The sequence below is a fragment of the Nerophis ophidion genome, linkage group LG09 (assembly GCF_033978795.1).
Source record: "Nerophis ophidion isolate RoL-2023_Sa linkage group LG09, RoL_Noph_v1.0, whole genome shotgun sequence".
Classification (NCBI taxonomy): Eukaryota; Metazoa; Chordata; class Actinopteri; order Syngnathiformes; family Syngnathidae; genus Nerophis; species Nerophis ophidion.
The window spans coordinates 37,825,731-37,843,064 of NC_084619.1; the positions used below are offsets into that span (position 1 = coordinate 37,825,731).

A 17,334-nucleotide genomic window follows, 5' to 3' on the forward strand; every position below is an offset into this window, starting at 1 on the left:
TGGGAGACAGGTCTGGACTGCAGGCGGGCCAGGAAAGTACCCGCACTCTTTTACTACGAAACCACGCTGTTGTACCACGTGGCATTGTCTTGCTGAAAAAAGTAGGTGCGTCCATGATAACGTTACTTGGATGAAAACATGTGTTGCTCCAAAACCTCTATGAACCATTCAGCATTAATGGTGCCTTCACAGATGTGTAAGTTACCCATGCCTTGGGCACTAATTCAACCCCATATCATCACAGATGCTGGCTTTTGAACTTTGCGTCCATAACAATCCGAATGGTTATTTTCCTTTTTGTTCTGGAAAACACCACGCCCACAGTTTCCAAATATATGTTGAAATGTGGATTAGTCAGACCACAGAACACTTTTCCAATTTGCATCATTCCATCTTAGATGAGCTCGGGCCCAGCGAAGCCAGCGGCGTTCCTGGGTGTTGTTGATAAATGGGTTTTGCTTTGCATAGCAGAGTTTTAACTTGCACTTACAGATGTAGCAACCAACTGTAGTTACTGACAGTGGTTTTATGAAGTGTTCCTGAGCCCATGTGGTGATATCCTTTACACACTGATGTCGGTTTTTGATGCAGTACCGCCTGAGGGATCAAAGGTCCGTAATATCATTGCTTACGTGCAGTGATTTCTCCAGATTCTCTGAACCTTTTGATGACTTAACGGACCGTAGATTGTAAAATCCCTAAATTCCTTGCAATAGCTCGTTGAAAAATGTTGTTCTAAAACTGTTCGACAATTTGCTTACAAATTGGTGAACCTCGCCCCATCCTTGTTTGTGAATTACTTAGCATTTCATGGAAGCTGCTTTTATACCCAATCATAGCACCCACCTGTTCCCAAGTAGCCTGCACACCTATGAGATGTTCTATATAAGTGTTTGATGAGCATTCCTCAACTTTATCAGTTTTTATTGCCACCTTTCCCAACGTCTTTGTCACGTGTTGCTGGCATCAAATTCAAAAGTTAATGATTATTTGGGGGGAAAAATGTTTATCAGTTTGAACATAAAATACGTTGTCTTTGTGGCATATTCAAGTGAATATGGGTTGAAAATTATTTGCAAATTATTGTATTCCGTTTATATTTACATCCAACACAATTTCCCAACTCATATGGAAACAGGGTTTGTATAAGGTTAAAATATACAAGAAATACAAGTTAATTGCATTTGAAAGGATATACATGCATTAATATTATGTATCATTACTACATCGTTGGTTAATTTGGCCTCATGAAAATAACGGCAATAATACTGTTCATCGGCAAAAATTCGCAGGTCAATACATTCAAACCAGCGAAATAATACAGTCTAAGCTAGGGATGTCCCGATCCAGGTTTTTGCACTTCCGATCCGATACCGATACTGGCCGATACTGTTCTATCCGAGCGTGTATTAAAGTTCAAAGTTATTTAGCCTACTTAGTTGTCAGACTCATGCTGGAAAGGATTTTAGTACTCTTGATAACAACTAGCCAGCTGAATTAGGTGAGTTTGAATAATACACAATAGTTGGTATTCAAGGATAAACACAAAATATCAAAAATTATACATGACAAACAGAAATGGCATCATTAAACAGTAAAAAAGTGAACGGTATAAAGTGCAAATAATGCTGTAAACATTATTTTAAAAAAAAGCAAAACACACAAACAACCTGAGTGGGATAGAATGTCTATAACTTAGCATCAATACTTGCTCTTGAACAAGTGTAAACTTAAAAAAATATATAAATATATATATATACATATATCTACACACTCCTTTCAATTGTTTGCCCCAGTCAGGGGGGGGGGGGGGCAAACAATTGAAGTCCAAGCATAATGGGGAGATTCATTTTAACAAAGACGAGCACTTCAAGATGTTCAGGTGTCAGCCTGCTCCTGTGTTCATCTATGATGAGTGCTAAAAAGCCTCTCACTCTAAAGAGTCATTAAAATGTCTTACAACTTTACCACCACGCTTGACTTTATTGTGGCATCGTTTACACTCCACCTCTTCATCTTTTTCGTTTTGTAGGGTAAAATAATCCCACACTGCTGACATTTTTACCGTAACTTTTAATTCACACGGCCGTCTTAACGGTTAGAACACAGACTTGTGGATGTTTTGAAGGTGTGCTGGAAAATGCGGAACAGAGTGTAGGGAGCAGCAGAAGAGTGGAATGTATTATTTAAATTGGTGCGTTGGAAAAGACGGACCAGAGTTTTTTTTTTAAACTGGATTTGGATTGGCATTTTCCCATGCCTTGCCGATACGCATTTTTTGGCAAATATCGGCGGCCGATCCGATCCAAATATCGGATCGGGACAACCCTAGTCTAAGCACTTGCATAAGAGAATGATAGACTCATAGCTTTTGTGGTGGGGCCACTTTTGCTTGGGACACTCAGATGATTTTGAAGCAGCCTTCAAGCACTCTGTGGTCCATATCCACCTGTGCTGCAATAGCACACTGCAGTGTTCTCCCTAACAACAACAACCAAATATTTCTTAAAATATCTATTTAAACTATATAATTTTTAGTCTTTGTAACTTTACTACTAGTTGAGTATTTTTAGATACTACAATTTTTAATATTCTTCTCCTTCTCTTCTGCTGCTTTGTGAATGGCCATCACCTCATGTCTTTTTAATATGTGTAGCCTGTAGTTGGTTGGTTGCAGTTGCTGCCTCCCTAGCAGCAACTGCTAGGGAGGCAGCAATTGCCTGCTGTGTTGGTGCACAGTGCTTTTGGCATAAATAACAGTGCATGCCTTCCTCAGCATGCCTGAGCCAGGTAAATTGATTTAGTAGCTGCTTGTCAAAGCCACTAGCTCTTGTATTTTTGAGAATATCTAGAAAGGGTAATAAAAAATGTTTCAATCACTTACAGTTTGGCTTTGCGTTATGCTCTTAATCTCTTCGCGAGATCACTTTTTATAGTAGTAGCTGATTTTATATATATGTGTATGCGTATGTGTATATGTATGTGTATACGTACACCTGTGCGTATGCGTAGACCTCTGCGTACACCTGCGCGCGTATGCATGTGCCTCTGCACGTACGCCTGTGTGTGTGCGCATGTGTATGTGTATACACGTATGCGTATACATGTTTGTATATGCGTTTTTGTGTACCTATACATACGTAATCCATGCTTGGCCCTCCGAAAACACCACAATTTTAACATGCCTCAAAAAAAAGAAAAGGTAATAAAAAGTTTAAAAAACTTTAAAATTGCATATACTCCAACTAACTACAATAATTTCATGTAATTGTTCAGCATTTACCCAGAGGATCTAGAAAACGCAATGTTTTCTTTAAGCTACTTGTCCATCCAGTTTTTCCCTGTACAATAATAGCAATTAGTTTTCATAGAGCTGCCTGTTTTTCTCTTTTGACATCTGGCAAAACCATTTTTGTCTAGGAATGAGGAAATCACTGTTTTTTTGCATCTAGACAAATTTGAGTAATTGACCGGAGAAATCACTCTTACTTGACAGTCCAGTTTGAGTCAGGGCTAGAAAAGTTGAAACACATCAAGCAGAATTTCCAGCTTCTCAATATTTTTGTGGATAAATGTTCGTTGTTTGGACTTTTACGGCTACATGCTGCAACAGCTTGTGGGATGGGTACAGACAGCGCCGTGTGGCTGATTTGCCTGTTAGGGCATATTTTTAAAAGTTTTGTTATTTTTTGTCACCGACTTTATTTTTTATTTTGGCCTCTCTTTCTTCCACTAACTTTCTTCGTCCTAATGGTTGAAGGGCGGGATGCCGCTCTTCGTAAACAGTTTAATCAACTTAGATTTGTTACTTTTCTAAACGAAGCAAGAGCAGCAACATGTAACAATAAAATACAATTTTATTTCTCAAGCAATTCTGTTATAGATATTAACACATCTAATGGTTAAAAAGGCTGTGTTTGGAATTTTGCCTATCGTTCACAATCATTATGAAAGACATGACGACAGATTAAATAAATAATGTAAATTAAAGGCCTACTGAAATGAGATTTTCTTATTTAAATGGGGATAGAAAGTCCATTCTATGTGTCATACTTGATCATTTCGCGATATTGCCATATTTTGCCTGAAAGGATTTAGTAAAGAACATCGACGATAAAGTTCGCAACTTTTGGTCGCTAATAAAAAAGCCTTACCTTTACCGGAAGTAGCAGACGATGTGCGCGTGATGTCACCGGTGTGAGGGCTCCTCACATCCTCACATTGTTTATAATCACAGCCTCCTGCAGCAAGAACTATTCAGACCGAGAAAGCGACAGTTTCCCCATTAATTTGAGCGAGAATGAAAGATTTGTGGATGAGGAAAGTTAGAGTGAAGCACAAAAAAAAAAGGCGACAGCTCCAGGCGGCCGCAGTGGGACCGTTTCAGATGTAATTAGACACATTTACTAGGATAATTCTGGAAGATCCCTTATCTGTTTATTGTTTTAATAGTGTTTTAGTGAGATTGTAAAGTCATACCTGAAAGTCAGATGGCAGCAGTGAACACCAGTGTCTCTCAGAGAAGCCAATGGAGGAGCAAAGATCACAGCTGCCTTTTTGAGCTGCAGGAGGAAGTCGCATAATCCACTGAAGTCTCCGGTAAGAGCCGACTTATTATCACAATTTTGCCATCCAAAAACTTGCTGGTTGACGTAGAGAAACATGTTCGCTTGACCGCTCTGTGTTAAAGCTTCACAACAAACAAAGAAAAACAGGCTGTGTTTCGGTGCTAAAGGCAGCTGCAATCCACCGCTTTCCACCAACAGTATTATTCTTTATAGTTTCCATTATTAATTGAACAAATTGCAAAAGATTAAGCAACACAGATGTCCAAATTACTGTGTAATTATGCGAAGAAAGAGACGACTTTTAGCCATGTGTGGTGCTGGGCTATTATGTCCCCTCCAACCCGAGACGTCACAAACATGCGTCATCATTCCACAACGTTTTCAACAAGAAACTCCGCGGGAAATTTAAAATTGTAATTTAGTCAACTAAACCGGCCGTATTGGCATGTGTTGCAATGTTAATATTTCATCATTGATATATAAACTATCAGACTGCGTGGTCGGTAGTAGTGGGTTTCAGTAGGCCTTTAAAGTCCGCTTAAAGCAAAGGCAATGGGAGGTCCTCTATTTTGTCCATAAAATCCAATAAATAACCATGCAAAAACCACCAACAATACTCCATTCACATTTTGTGATTTGAATATTATCCAAGTATTAGTGATATTGATTTTATAAGCACTAACGCAGTCAAACTCTTTATAGTGATGCTGTGATCACAAGCCTGTGTACAATTTTGACCTGATTGAATGGCAAAGTGGTTCCTTGCTTCCTTGATCTCTGAAAGTTTATTTTAGATCATAAATCATGCATCTCACCTGAGGACGCATTCTTGTTCGTACACGTTGACAGTCATTTAGAACCCGGAAATGGCGATACGAAAGACGCTTGGTCCCTCGCACCCCATCCTGTTTCTTCCCAAGGATTAGGTGGAAAAGAACGGCTCCAATAGGCTCCATTGTTAATGGACTTTTGATTGTATTTATTTAATATTTAGAACGCAAACAAATAATCCATCGTCATCTCTCGCATGATTGTGAACGACAGGCAAAATTCCAAAGCAAGCGTAGTTCTCCTTTAAAATATAACTAAAAGCCGAGAGGCCGCTGGTATCTCAAAATACTTGCATGTTCAAGTACTGCTGTATAATTATTATAAATGGAAATTGATGAAATCACTGTTTATAAGTTATTAATGTGTGGATTTTTGTGTAATGCTGACCAAGGTGCTGCTCATTTCAGGAGCTGATATTGATGCCCTATGTGTGGCACCTCGTCATGTGGAGAGGACAGACTTTTTTCAGTCGTTCTTTGAAAAATTGAAACATCATGAAGAAATTAAAGACCTGAGGGTAAGCCAGTTTACGCTGCATGAATATATAGTATATGATACTCCTATATAGTATAATTTTAAGAATAAATAAACACACAAGCCATATGTGGATCTACATGGGGTGAGGGGGAGCAACTGCCCTCCCACTGTAGATCCTTGACATTTATAAAATATCTACATTACAATAAGACTTTTAAAGCATTCATGTAGGTCAGCATTGCTCTGAAGTTAAACATTTTGCACTTCGTTAAAGTTTTTACCCTCCAGTAATTATGCGCCATGACTTTGGTTTTCTTTGAAAAGCAACTCTTGATAAGGTATACAGGTGGTTCTAGGTTTACAACAATGATTTTAATTTTTTGTCATTAAGGATTTAGAGTGCATTCGGAAAGCATTCACAGCACTTCGCTTTTTCCACATTGAATGTTAAAGCCGGTTTCCAAAATGGAATAATTGTATACCACATAGTGATGTAACGGTACACAAAAATTTCGGTTTGGTACGTACCTCGGTTTAGAGGTCACGGTTCAGTTCATTTTCGGTACGGTAAGAAAACAACAACATTTACATTTTTTGGTTATTTATTTACCAAATTTGTAAACAATGGCATAACATACATATACACACAGGGTCCATTGCCAGGGTTAATGTGGTCAGCATGTATAAAATTAAAACTAAATAAGATAAGGCTCAGAATGGTTTCTTAACAAAACCTTTCTACATATAAAGTGCTTTTTTTGATTGATTTATTGAGACTTATTAGTAGATTGCACAGTACATTACATATTCCGTACAATTGACCACTGAATGCTAACACCCCAATAAGTTTTTCAACTTGTTTAAGTCGGGGTCCACGTTCATCAACACCGCCCGCCGTTTTTTGTGGAAATGTTCCATAAACATTGATGTTAGATTTATTTTTTTGTGAAGAAATGTTTAGAATTAAGTTCATGAATCCAGATGTATCTCTATTACAATCCCCAAAGAGGGCACTTTAAGTTGATGGTTACTTCTATATGTAGAAATCTTTATTTATAATTTAATCACTTGTTTATTTTTCAACAAGTTTTTAGTTATTTTTATATCTTTCTTTCCAAATAGTTCAAGAAAGACCACTACAGATGAGCAATATTTTGCACTGTTATACAATTTAATAAATCAGAAACTGATGACATCGTGCTGTATTTGACCTCTTTATCTCTTTTTTTCAATCAAAAATGCTTTGCTCTGATTAGGGGGTACTTGAATTAAAAAAAGTGTTCACAGGGGGTACTTCGCATAAAAAAGTTTGAAAACCACTGTTTTATGAGAGTAGCGTGTGTGTGTGTGTGTGTGTGTGGGTGGCCCTTTAATATGTTACACCATGTGAGGTGAGTGTGTGGGCGAGCAAGGTGAGGGAGCGGTAGAGTGCGGGAGTGGCCAGTGTTTAGTTGGATTGGCTGTGTGCAAGACCTCAATAAAGCCACAATTTGCAACTAATTGCCGGACTCTTCATTTATTCTGGAGTCCTGAGCTTTGGAGACCCAGGGCCGAATACATCAGCCCTGGAGGAGTGTCTCCCCTGCGCTCGAGGAGCGCAGGAGAGACACTCTGGGAGCCGGAAGCAGGAAAGATGCAATATGTTTGACGTGTTCTCAGAAGCAGCTGCTGAACAATATCGGCAAACCTCCGTCCTCCATTGTTGTATCGCGCAGCCAAAGTGTTCCTAAATGGTAGATCATAACGAGGCTGGAGGGTCTTCAAGCTCTGGCTTATACATGTTGTCCTAGCCCGGTCGCTGTTAGCATGTGTATTCGTTCGGTACATTTCCGAACTGAACCGAAACCCCCGTACCGAAACGGTTCGATACGAATACACATACCGTTACAGCCCTGATACCACATAATAACAATATGTAAAAACATTTTTGTAAATGTATGAAAAAAAATAACTACGAAATCAAATGTACATTTATATGTACATTTGATGTACATGTAAGTATTCTGTCTTTGCTATGAAGCTCAAAAGCGAGCTCAGGTGCATCCTGTTTTAACCAATAATCCTTGAGACTTTCCTACAGCTTAATTTGAGTCCACCCATGGTAAATTCAGTAGATCGGACATGATTTGGAAAGGCACACAGCTGTTTATATACAGGGATCCCAGATGTCCTCTATTAAATGGATTTCCCCTATTCCTCTTGCCAAGTAATTCTCAAACTGTAGTGGTATATATTTTATATCTAATGGTACACCAATGAATCACTTAAATATAAAGATGTTCCAATGTCAGTACAGCACTTTTTGGGGGTATAGGAGAGTAATCAAGACTTAATCTCCGATACCACACTAATATGCATTTGTAAGAAACCTTGTGTTTACGACCTAAGTAGAGGGCACACAAGCCAATAAGTCCATGAGCATGCTGATGTTGCTGCAAATAAATTAGGGCTGTACAGTTAATCAAATTTTATTTTTGATATCTATTATGGCTTCTCACGATTACGAAAATATAATAATCGGAGAAAAAAAGATTAATGGGCCGCACAACGTGCATGCAAATTCCTGAGCTTGTGACAGAGAAACAGATGAGGAGCGAATGAGGGGAAAAAAGAAAACATGTCTATTAGAAGTTTGGGATATCACCATGGTTGCTAATTTTTATTTGACACTGCGCTAGTATTTTCCTAATCAATAAAACCTAAACTCAACAAAAAAGTAAGGCCTGATTTGTGCGTTCACATAACCATAGATGGAGTCACAGAATTGGCCAAAAAAACAAAACCCGCTGATAACTCAAAATAATATCAGGGAAATTGACATCAATGTAAGTTAAAACAGTGTCATTGTGAGGAGCACAAACATTTGTTTTGTAAAGTAATGTGTGCGGTTCGCTCAGTCATCCCCGACAGACTGGGTGTGTTTTCCTTGCCCTTTTGTGGGTTCATCCGAAGATGTCGTGGTCGTAATGGTTTGTACAGTCCTTTGAGACATTTGTGATTTAGGGCTATATAAATAAACATTGATTGATTGACTCAACCACAGCTGCCCTTTCATGATAAACAATGTGAATGTTGTTACAGTCATTTGAAACAGCAACTAAACTACGAAGCTAAAGCTAACAAGCACAATCCATACATTTAATCTGTTGTGTTGTTGTAACAGCATCATCCATGTAACAACAATGATCTAACAGTGGTCGCAGCTTAAGAGGCGCTCTTTTTATTTATTTTTATTTTTATTTTTTTACAGCCTCACAAGTCGCCGCTTCACCGACAACAACAGCACCGCACGCTTTCCCCTTCACAATAACAGCACGGTGCGCCAATCGAGTCTGTCTGCGCGAAGAAAATATAAAGGATTCAAATTAGTACCTTGCACAAGCATAATGCACTTAAAGCTCTTTTACAAAATGATTAAGCTTTTGACATAAATTAATGGTCAAAATTGTCTAAATATGTAATGCACCAATAAATGTGAAGATTTTTGCATTTAATTAATAAACATTTAATTACATTTCATTTTACACAAAAAGCACACTATAGGTGTAAAATAAGTGTAAAAACAGTAAAAAAAAAATAAAAATATATATATATCTACACACTCCCTTCAATTGTTTGCCCCAGTCAGGGGGGGCAAACAATTGAAGTCCAAGCATAATGGGGAGATTCTTTCTAACAAAGACGAGCACTTCAAGATGCTCAGGTGTCAGCCTGCTCCTGTGTTCATCTATGATGAGTGCTAAAATGCCTCTCACTCGCAAGAGTCATTAAAATGTCTTACAACTTTACCACCACGCTTGACTTTATTGTGGCATGTTTTGCACTCCACCTCTTCATCTTTTTCGTTTTGTAGGATAATATAATCCCACACAGCTGACATTTTTACCGTAACTTTTAATTCACACGGCTGTCTGAACGGGTAGAACGCAGACCTGTGGATGTTTTGAAGGTGTTCTGGAAAATGCGGAATGAAATTCAGGGAGCAGCAGAAGAGTGGAATGTATTATATAAATCGGTGTGTTGGAAAACACGGACCGGAGTTTTTTTTAAAACTGGATCTGGATCGGCATTTTCCCATGCCTTGTCGATACGCATTTTTTGGCAAATATCGGCGGCCAATCCGATCCAAATATCTGATCAGGACAACCCTGTGTGTATGTATGTATGTATGTATGTATGTATGTATGTATGTATGTATATATATTAGGGGTGTAACGGTACACAAAAATTTCGGTTCGGTACGTACGGTTTAGAGGTCACGGCTCAGTTAATTTTCGATACAGTAAGAAAACAACAAAATATAAATTTTGGGGTTATTTATTCACCAAATTTGTAAACAATGGCTTTATCTTTTTAACATTGGGTACACTATAAAAAATTTTCCCACATTAATCAGCATTAAACTTTCTCTCTTTTGTTGCTCAGATTGAATAAAATGACAAAACTTTTCTTCTTTATATAAAAAGTGCAACATTAAACAGTTTCAAGTCAACTCATCATGCTTAATTTGTCACAGCATTAGGGAAGCCTGTACTTGATTTTCATTATGTAAATGTGATATTTTTATCAACATGTGATAGCAGGGACCCTGCCATTCAAAGCTTTTCTGTCCGTAAAACAAACCCACACACACACACACACACAAAACGCAAAATTAGCTAACGTTATGCTAAAAGCTAATCAGCTTTCACCTCAAGCCAGAACTGCGAGCAAACTGAGCTGCAGTTTTAAGTTTGTAGAAGGTCAACGGGCTCATAGTGATGTTAGCAGTAGTTGACTGAGAGGTGTTTATTATCATTTCGGCAGAGTACACTGCCTTATGCTCACCTGCTAAACACCTATCTGCTTGGCGCTGAAGCATTTACTACATGCGCTCTAAATGCGCAATGCTGATTTTGCTGTTACCGCTCTGAATACACACTGCTGATTGGCTGTTACTGCCATATATGTAACCAATCAGATAGTTGTGTGGGTGGGACAATGCTGGGTGCTGAGACAGAGGCAGAAGAAGCAAAGCAGCTTGTTAAGACTTTAGCTTAGAAACTTGTTCGATACACGCCCGTACCGAACCGAAACCCCCGTACCGAAAAGGTTCAATACAAATACACCTACTGTTACACCCCTATTTTTTAGACAACTTCACAGTCTCAGCAACCAAGTTTGTTCTTCATTCGGTCATCAAATCAATGGAAGGAGTAGATGTACTGATGTACTTTTCTCATATATTAAGCTTACCATATGAAATACCTGGTTTTCTTTCTGTTTTTAAGGCTGTCGAGGATGCCTTTGTTCCTGTAATAAAATTCAAATTTGACGGGATAGAGGTAAGTTACTGCAAAATCCACAGTAGAGGTAAATAAAGCAGTATCACAAGTGGAACAAGATGTAGTAAAGTTTAGGCACACAATACCAGTCAAATGTTTGCTTCCTCGTTATGTGACATTAGGTTTGTCTACACGTTTGACTGATACTATCCACTGATCTAAAAGCAGAAGCCATGGTACATAAAGAGCATACAATGCAAAAAATGTCATGGCTGGCTGACGGGGGTTATTGGGCCAACGAACAATTTCACAAACAAGTCCATGTGCATAGCGTAGTTGAGTGTATTGTGATCGATTCTTGAAAGTTACATAGGAAGGAGGATGCACAGAATTTAATTCCATATCATAGAGTACACTTTTAATGTTTGTTACTCAGTACCTTATCAAATGTTCACATGCAGCACTTGCCAGACATTTTAATATGGAGTCCTGTATCTCTATCTTGTTTTTTACACTGTAGTGCAAAGTATTATGCACCCAAGATGCCAAGGAAAATTTAAATCAAACTTGGGGGCACAGTCTTGTGCACACCAAATTGTCCCCAACTACAATTTCCTGTGTAAATGTGTGCAATGTAAATCTACTTTTCTGCGCCTGCTTACTAGTTAAAATATTTGAGTTGCAGAACTATTGTTCAGTTTGCTTATTGGCAATTCACTTATGCGTTCTAATTTTTCCAAAGTCTCCCTGAATTTAACTAGAAATATGACTCCTGTGCCTGTTTCTCAACAGATTGACCTGCTTTTTGCCAGACTGGCATTACAATCTATTCCAGACAACCTGGACCTACGAGGAGATTCCATCCTGCGAAATTTGGACATTCGTTGCATTCGAAGTCTTAATGGTAATCCACATGACCTCTGAAGACGCCTACACATACTGATTAACATTAAATTAACACATGCGGATTTCTGATGCACTGGTTTATCCAAAGCATTGTTGTTCTTTAAAGACTTGTAAATATACACAATATTTATATACAATGGAACCAGCGTAACTTTGTTCAGTTTATGTTCACAACTGTTCAGATAAACCTACCACAGAAATTATAGACCGGTGATATTTTTAAGGGATTAACTACAGAATTGGCAGTGGATTAAATAATTATTTCCGGCACTGTATGATTTAAGGAGCAGCTGTTGAGACACCATAGTTCATTGGGAATAGAGTCCCCTCTAATTGTTTTGATGTACTTTATAATTACAGGTTGTCGGGTGACTGATGAAATACTGTACTTGGTGCCAAATAAAGAAAACTTCAGGCTGACATTGAGAGCCATCAAACTTTGGGCAAAACGTAAGCATGATTGTCAGATTGACTGACTTTTATTTATAGCTGAATGTTTTATCATATTTATTTAATTACTTGCATGTTGGCAATAAGTTTGTTATAAAACTAGTCAAACCTGTATTAGTGGCCACCTATCAATGGCATCCACTCGCTGGTAGCGACCACAAAAATGTATCCTATGGAGAAATAGTGTTGTAAACCTTACAGAGCGGCCACCTGTCTAACGTGGCTAGTGCCCTCTCATTTTGCATCCCAGAATAGTTTGTTCAGGCAGTTTAGTGGCCACTAATGTAAAAATGTTTCCCAATTATGGATGACAATGGAAGATTGAGTCTTACCCTTAAATTTCACCACTTGTATTATGGATGTACTACGAGCTTGCTCTGTGCCTTTCCAACACTCACTAGCTGCATGCAAAGCATCTCTGGTTCTGGCAGACAGCAGGAGTGAGTGACTTCACCAACAAGTCCTTGCGGTAAAATAGCCCTTATTCGCGCAAGACAATTGGTATGTGTTGTTGCCGATTTCAATTACGACAGCTTTCAGTCACACAGGAATTATTTATAACTTTGCACAATACCCGTATATCCGCTAAATACTATTGTCTCTCAGGGGTGGCCAACCAGTCGGTCACATTTTTAGCTGTTACCGCAAAGAGCCACTTCATACACATGAGCACATATGAACATCACCCCATCCCTTCCTCACACATGCACACACTTTTACTCAGCCAAATTTGTAATGACAGAAATTGATTCCTAAAGTACTAAGACCACAGGCCAGTCATTTTCAACGATGAACATTGTGTGCACTCTTTCACAAAATCCCAGTTCAACCAAGTCCAAGGCGTTGAAGATTTGAAGCTTCGAAATGCGCTGATGACGCCTGACATATAAGGCAAAATGGCATGCCATTACATTCAACAAAAAATATAAACTCTCGCACTACCTGTATTAATCCTCACAGTTTACATTTTGATGTGCATTTTTTCCTGGCCATTTTGGGAGCGAACTTGACACAAATTGTGTTCTAGGGCTGCGCAATTTTGGGAAAAAACCCAATTGTAATTTTTCTTTTCCAAAATTACGATTCTATTTGCGATTTTTTGGTTTAATACATAAAAATGCATAAAACTGCAAAAATAACGAGTGAAGGGAGATATGTTACTTTTAGACTGTCAATGAACGTTCCTTTCTCAAGGTGCCAGACAACATGAAATAATTTTCTTTTAAAAATATTTGGCTTTATGCAGACTTAGAGCTTACATCATGCTCTTAAACTGAAGAAAAAACAATGAAATCTATTCAGTGTAGGGCTGCGCGCCATGGTCTTTTTAAAATATCTTGATATTTTTAGGCTATACTGCGATACACGATATACATCTCAATATTTTGCCTTAGCCTTAAATTAACATTTGATACATATAATCACAGCAGTACGATGATTATATGTGTCTACATTAAAACATTCTTCTTCATTCTGCATTAATATATGGTACTTTTAAACTTTCATGCAGAGAAGGAAATCACAACTAAGTCAATTGACCAAAACTGTATTTATTTAACAGTTAAGCAGTGGCACAAACATTCAATTCATTTCCAAAACAGAAAGTGCAAGATTATCAGAGACATTTTAAGTGTCAAAAAAAAATTAGCTGCATAATAGGAAATCAAATATTATTCCTCTTTCGCTATGTGGTAAGTTACTATGGACGGTTTTAAATTCTGTTGTTGACTATATGTTTCATACGGTGTTGATCTGGAAATGTTGGCCTCGGCCTTTTGATGGTGTGGGTGTTCTGGCACCGGATGGAGATGTTGACATGCGATGTTTCAAACACTCATTCTCTAGCGGGTGACTTTACAAATGATGCTACATTTTAGCAGTGATGCTACTTTTTATAGCAACGCTTCAGCACCACACTTGACAAATTACGGTTGTCTGTTCGACATATTCCCACTTGAAGACAAACCACCGCCAGACGATGGACTCCCTGCTGTTTTTCTTGGAAATTATTTCTTCCTTAATTCGCACCTCCTTTCTCCCGTATTACCACTCGCATGGCTCCGCTAGCATCACAGCTAACGTTACCCACGCAGCTACCTTTTTGCTCCGCGAGGGCGTATACGTATGTGAAGTATGACGTGACAGTATGTGACGTGTGTAAGAAGGCGCGCTTATCTGTGAGAAGGAGAGACAGGAAAGAGCGAAGAGAGCCTGTAATGTAATGCCCACAGCTAAAAGCAACTGCGTGAGAACGTATACTCGAATATTACGATAATAGTCATTTTGTATATCACACAGAGACAAACTCGCGATATATCGTGTATATCAATATATCGCCCAGCCCTAATTCAGTGATTATAAGATGATGTTATCGTAAGTTAATTACTCAGAGGTTTAATTATTATATATAAAATATATATTAACGTATAATTTATATATATTTTAAGATATAAACTTGTATTTCTTATTACTGTAAACTGGTTTACCATTGTACTATAATTGAAAAGTAAATAACTTTTAGTTATCCGTAATGAATAAACAAACAAATAGGGGCTCATTTCTGTATGCAAAAATGTTACCTGAATATATATAAACATCTTAATGTTGGTTTTTTTCCCAAATGGAAAAATTAGGTTGGGTTGTCTTTTTGTTTGTTGCCATCAAGTGATGAACGCATTCTCGCTTGTTCTTCTGTGTTGATGGCCGCATATTGCACATCTAATTTGAAGCTGAAATATTACCAAAATGGTACGTTTGGTTTTGTAATCATAATTTTTTTTATTGTAATTGTAACTTTGCACAACATCTGTGCTTAATGTGTTTGTAAAGCTGGCCGTCTTGCTCTCTGCCCACCAAAACAAATCATCATTTGGGTCACAATAATCATGATATGAAGTTTACATATTGTTTCATCTCTAGTGGGCAACTGTGTACAGTGGCCACTTATTAGTTTTCCCTTGAGTAGTTGCTATGAACAGGTTTGAATGTAGTTAGATATTGAATCCTGTATTTCTATACAACAGGTCGTGGGATTTATTCCAACATGCTGGGGTTTCTGGGTGGAGTGTCATGGGCCATGCTGGTAGCCAGGACTTGCCAGCTCTACCCTAATGCTGTTGCTGCCACCCTTGTCTACAAGTTCTTCTTGGTGTTCTCCAAATGGTGAGAATATGATCCACCTGTTTCGCTTTTTGCGTGCGCGCGCGGCTATATGTCTGTCTGTATTGGCCCTTCGACTAGGTGACGACCTCCTTTTTGCTCAAGTACAACTGGGAGAGGCTCGAGCCCTCCCGCAACCCCGAAAGGGACAAGCGGTAGAAAGTGGATGGATGGAGGGAAAATTGGAAGGCATAACATCCATCCATCCATTTCCTACCGCTTATTCCCTTTGGGGTCGCGGGAAGGTATAACATAAAGTTGCTAAATATTTCGATATTGAATAAGGCAAAGGAAATTCAGAATCAAAAATCAATCCAAATGCTGTACTGTTCTGTTATAAAAGTACACTTAATTCACTAAGAGTACTACAGAGAAGTTCAGTTAGGAATAATCCATAATGTTGCCTATTGGAAATATATAAATCCTTTGTTAATAAATCTAAACAAAATTAAATTAAAGTTCACCTATTATGTAAAACCAACTTTTCTTACCTAATTGGATCTGTTTTATGTATTTAGGATTCCCATAAGTCCTAAAAATGTTATATCAAACCGTGGCGGCATTGCAGAGGTGTTTATAAAATATTCTTGAAATAATCTTCTGCCAAACGAGCCGGTTGGAATGTGCTCTGTCACGTGTCGTTTTCTGGGTGGGACAAACTCGGCTCCAGGACAAACTGATTAGCATGCAATACACCACTCCCGGTGTATTGGATTTCCAGCTACCTCACAGACAGACCACAGTATGTACAGATGAAAAACGTTACATCTGACTTTTTGGTCTGCAGAATGGGGACCCCTCAGGGGACTGTGCTGGCTCCTCTTCTATTCACGCTTCACACCTCAGACTTCTGCTACAATTTTGAATCATTTCAAATCCAGAAGTTTGCTGACGACACAGCCAAGATGGGGAGTATCAAGGGTTGTGAGGGACTGTTTCACCTGGAGTCACACAAACCTTCTGCAGCTCAACACCACAAAGACCCAAAGAGCTTGTTATAAACTTTGGAAAGTCCAGGCCACGCCCCCAAGCACTGAACATTGAGGGGGCTCAGGTGGCGGTTGTAGACACCTACACGTACCTCACAGTGTGGCTGGACTGGGCATGGAACAGTGACTATCTGTACAGAAAGGGTCAAAGCAGAATGTACTAATATCAGAAGGCTGCAGTTCTTCAACATCTGCAAGAAACTCCTCTGCATGTTCTACCAGTCTTTAGTGACTATCATACTATTCTACTCTGTGATATGCTGGGGGGCAGCACATTAAAGAGGGATTCCTCCAGACTGGACAAGCTCATTAGGCGGGCCGGCACTGTGTTGGGCATGAATCTGGACTTTCTGGTGAGAGTTGCACAGAAGAGATCCATGAACAAACTAGTGGCCATCCTCTAACACCAGCCATCCCCTGCCCACTGTCATCAGTGACCAGATATGGATGACAGTATACACAGTGCAATATGGATTGTACTGTGTTGTAAAGGGGCTGTATTTCAATCAAAAATCCTCAAGTAAAAATATGTATGAAAGACCCAATTTGATACTCTATATTTATCGTCCAAAATTAAAGTGTCGGATATCAATCAGTGTTGAATTGTCCGAGCAGAATCAGTGTTTCTAGATGTGATATTAAGTAAATGACAGCATACAAATGTATCAAAGCAACAATAAAGAAGAAAAT

The 17,334-nt window shown here is 38.6% G+C and overlaps 1 protein-coding gene across 3 annotated transcripts in view; it reads left to right on the forward strand.

The window, feature by feature from the left end:
- Positions 1 to 17,334, forward strand: part of papolg (poly(A) polymerase gamma) — a 59,453-nt gene that overhangs the window by 18,712 nt on the left and 23,407 nt on the right. For 2 of the 3 annotated variants that reach the window (XM_061910941.1, XM_061910940.1), the window contains exons 5-9: positions 5,807 to 5,916; positions 11,147 to 11,200; positions 11,933 to 12,044; positions 12,407 to 12,496; positions 15,520 to 15,658. In XM_061910941.1, the coding sequence (XP_061766925.1) occupies positions 5,807 to 5,916; positions 11,147 to 11,200; positions 11,933 to 12,044; positions 12,407 to 12,496; positions 15,520 to 15,658 (505 nt within the window). Of the gene's footprint in view, positions 1 to 5,806; positions 5,917 to 11,146; positions 11,201 to 11,932; positions 12,045 to 12,406; positions 12,497 to 15,519; positions 15,659 to 16,442; positions 17,331 to 17,334 lie in introns of those variants that run through there. The other variant, XM_061910942.1, reaches the window with a different exon arrangement.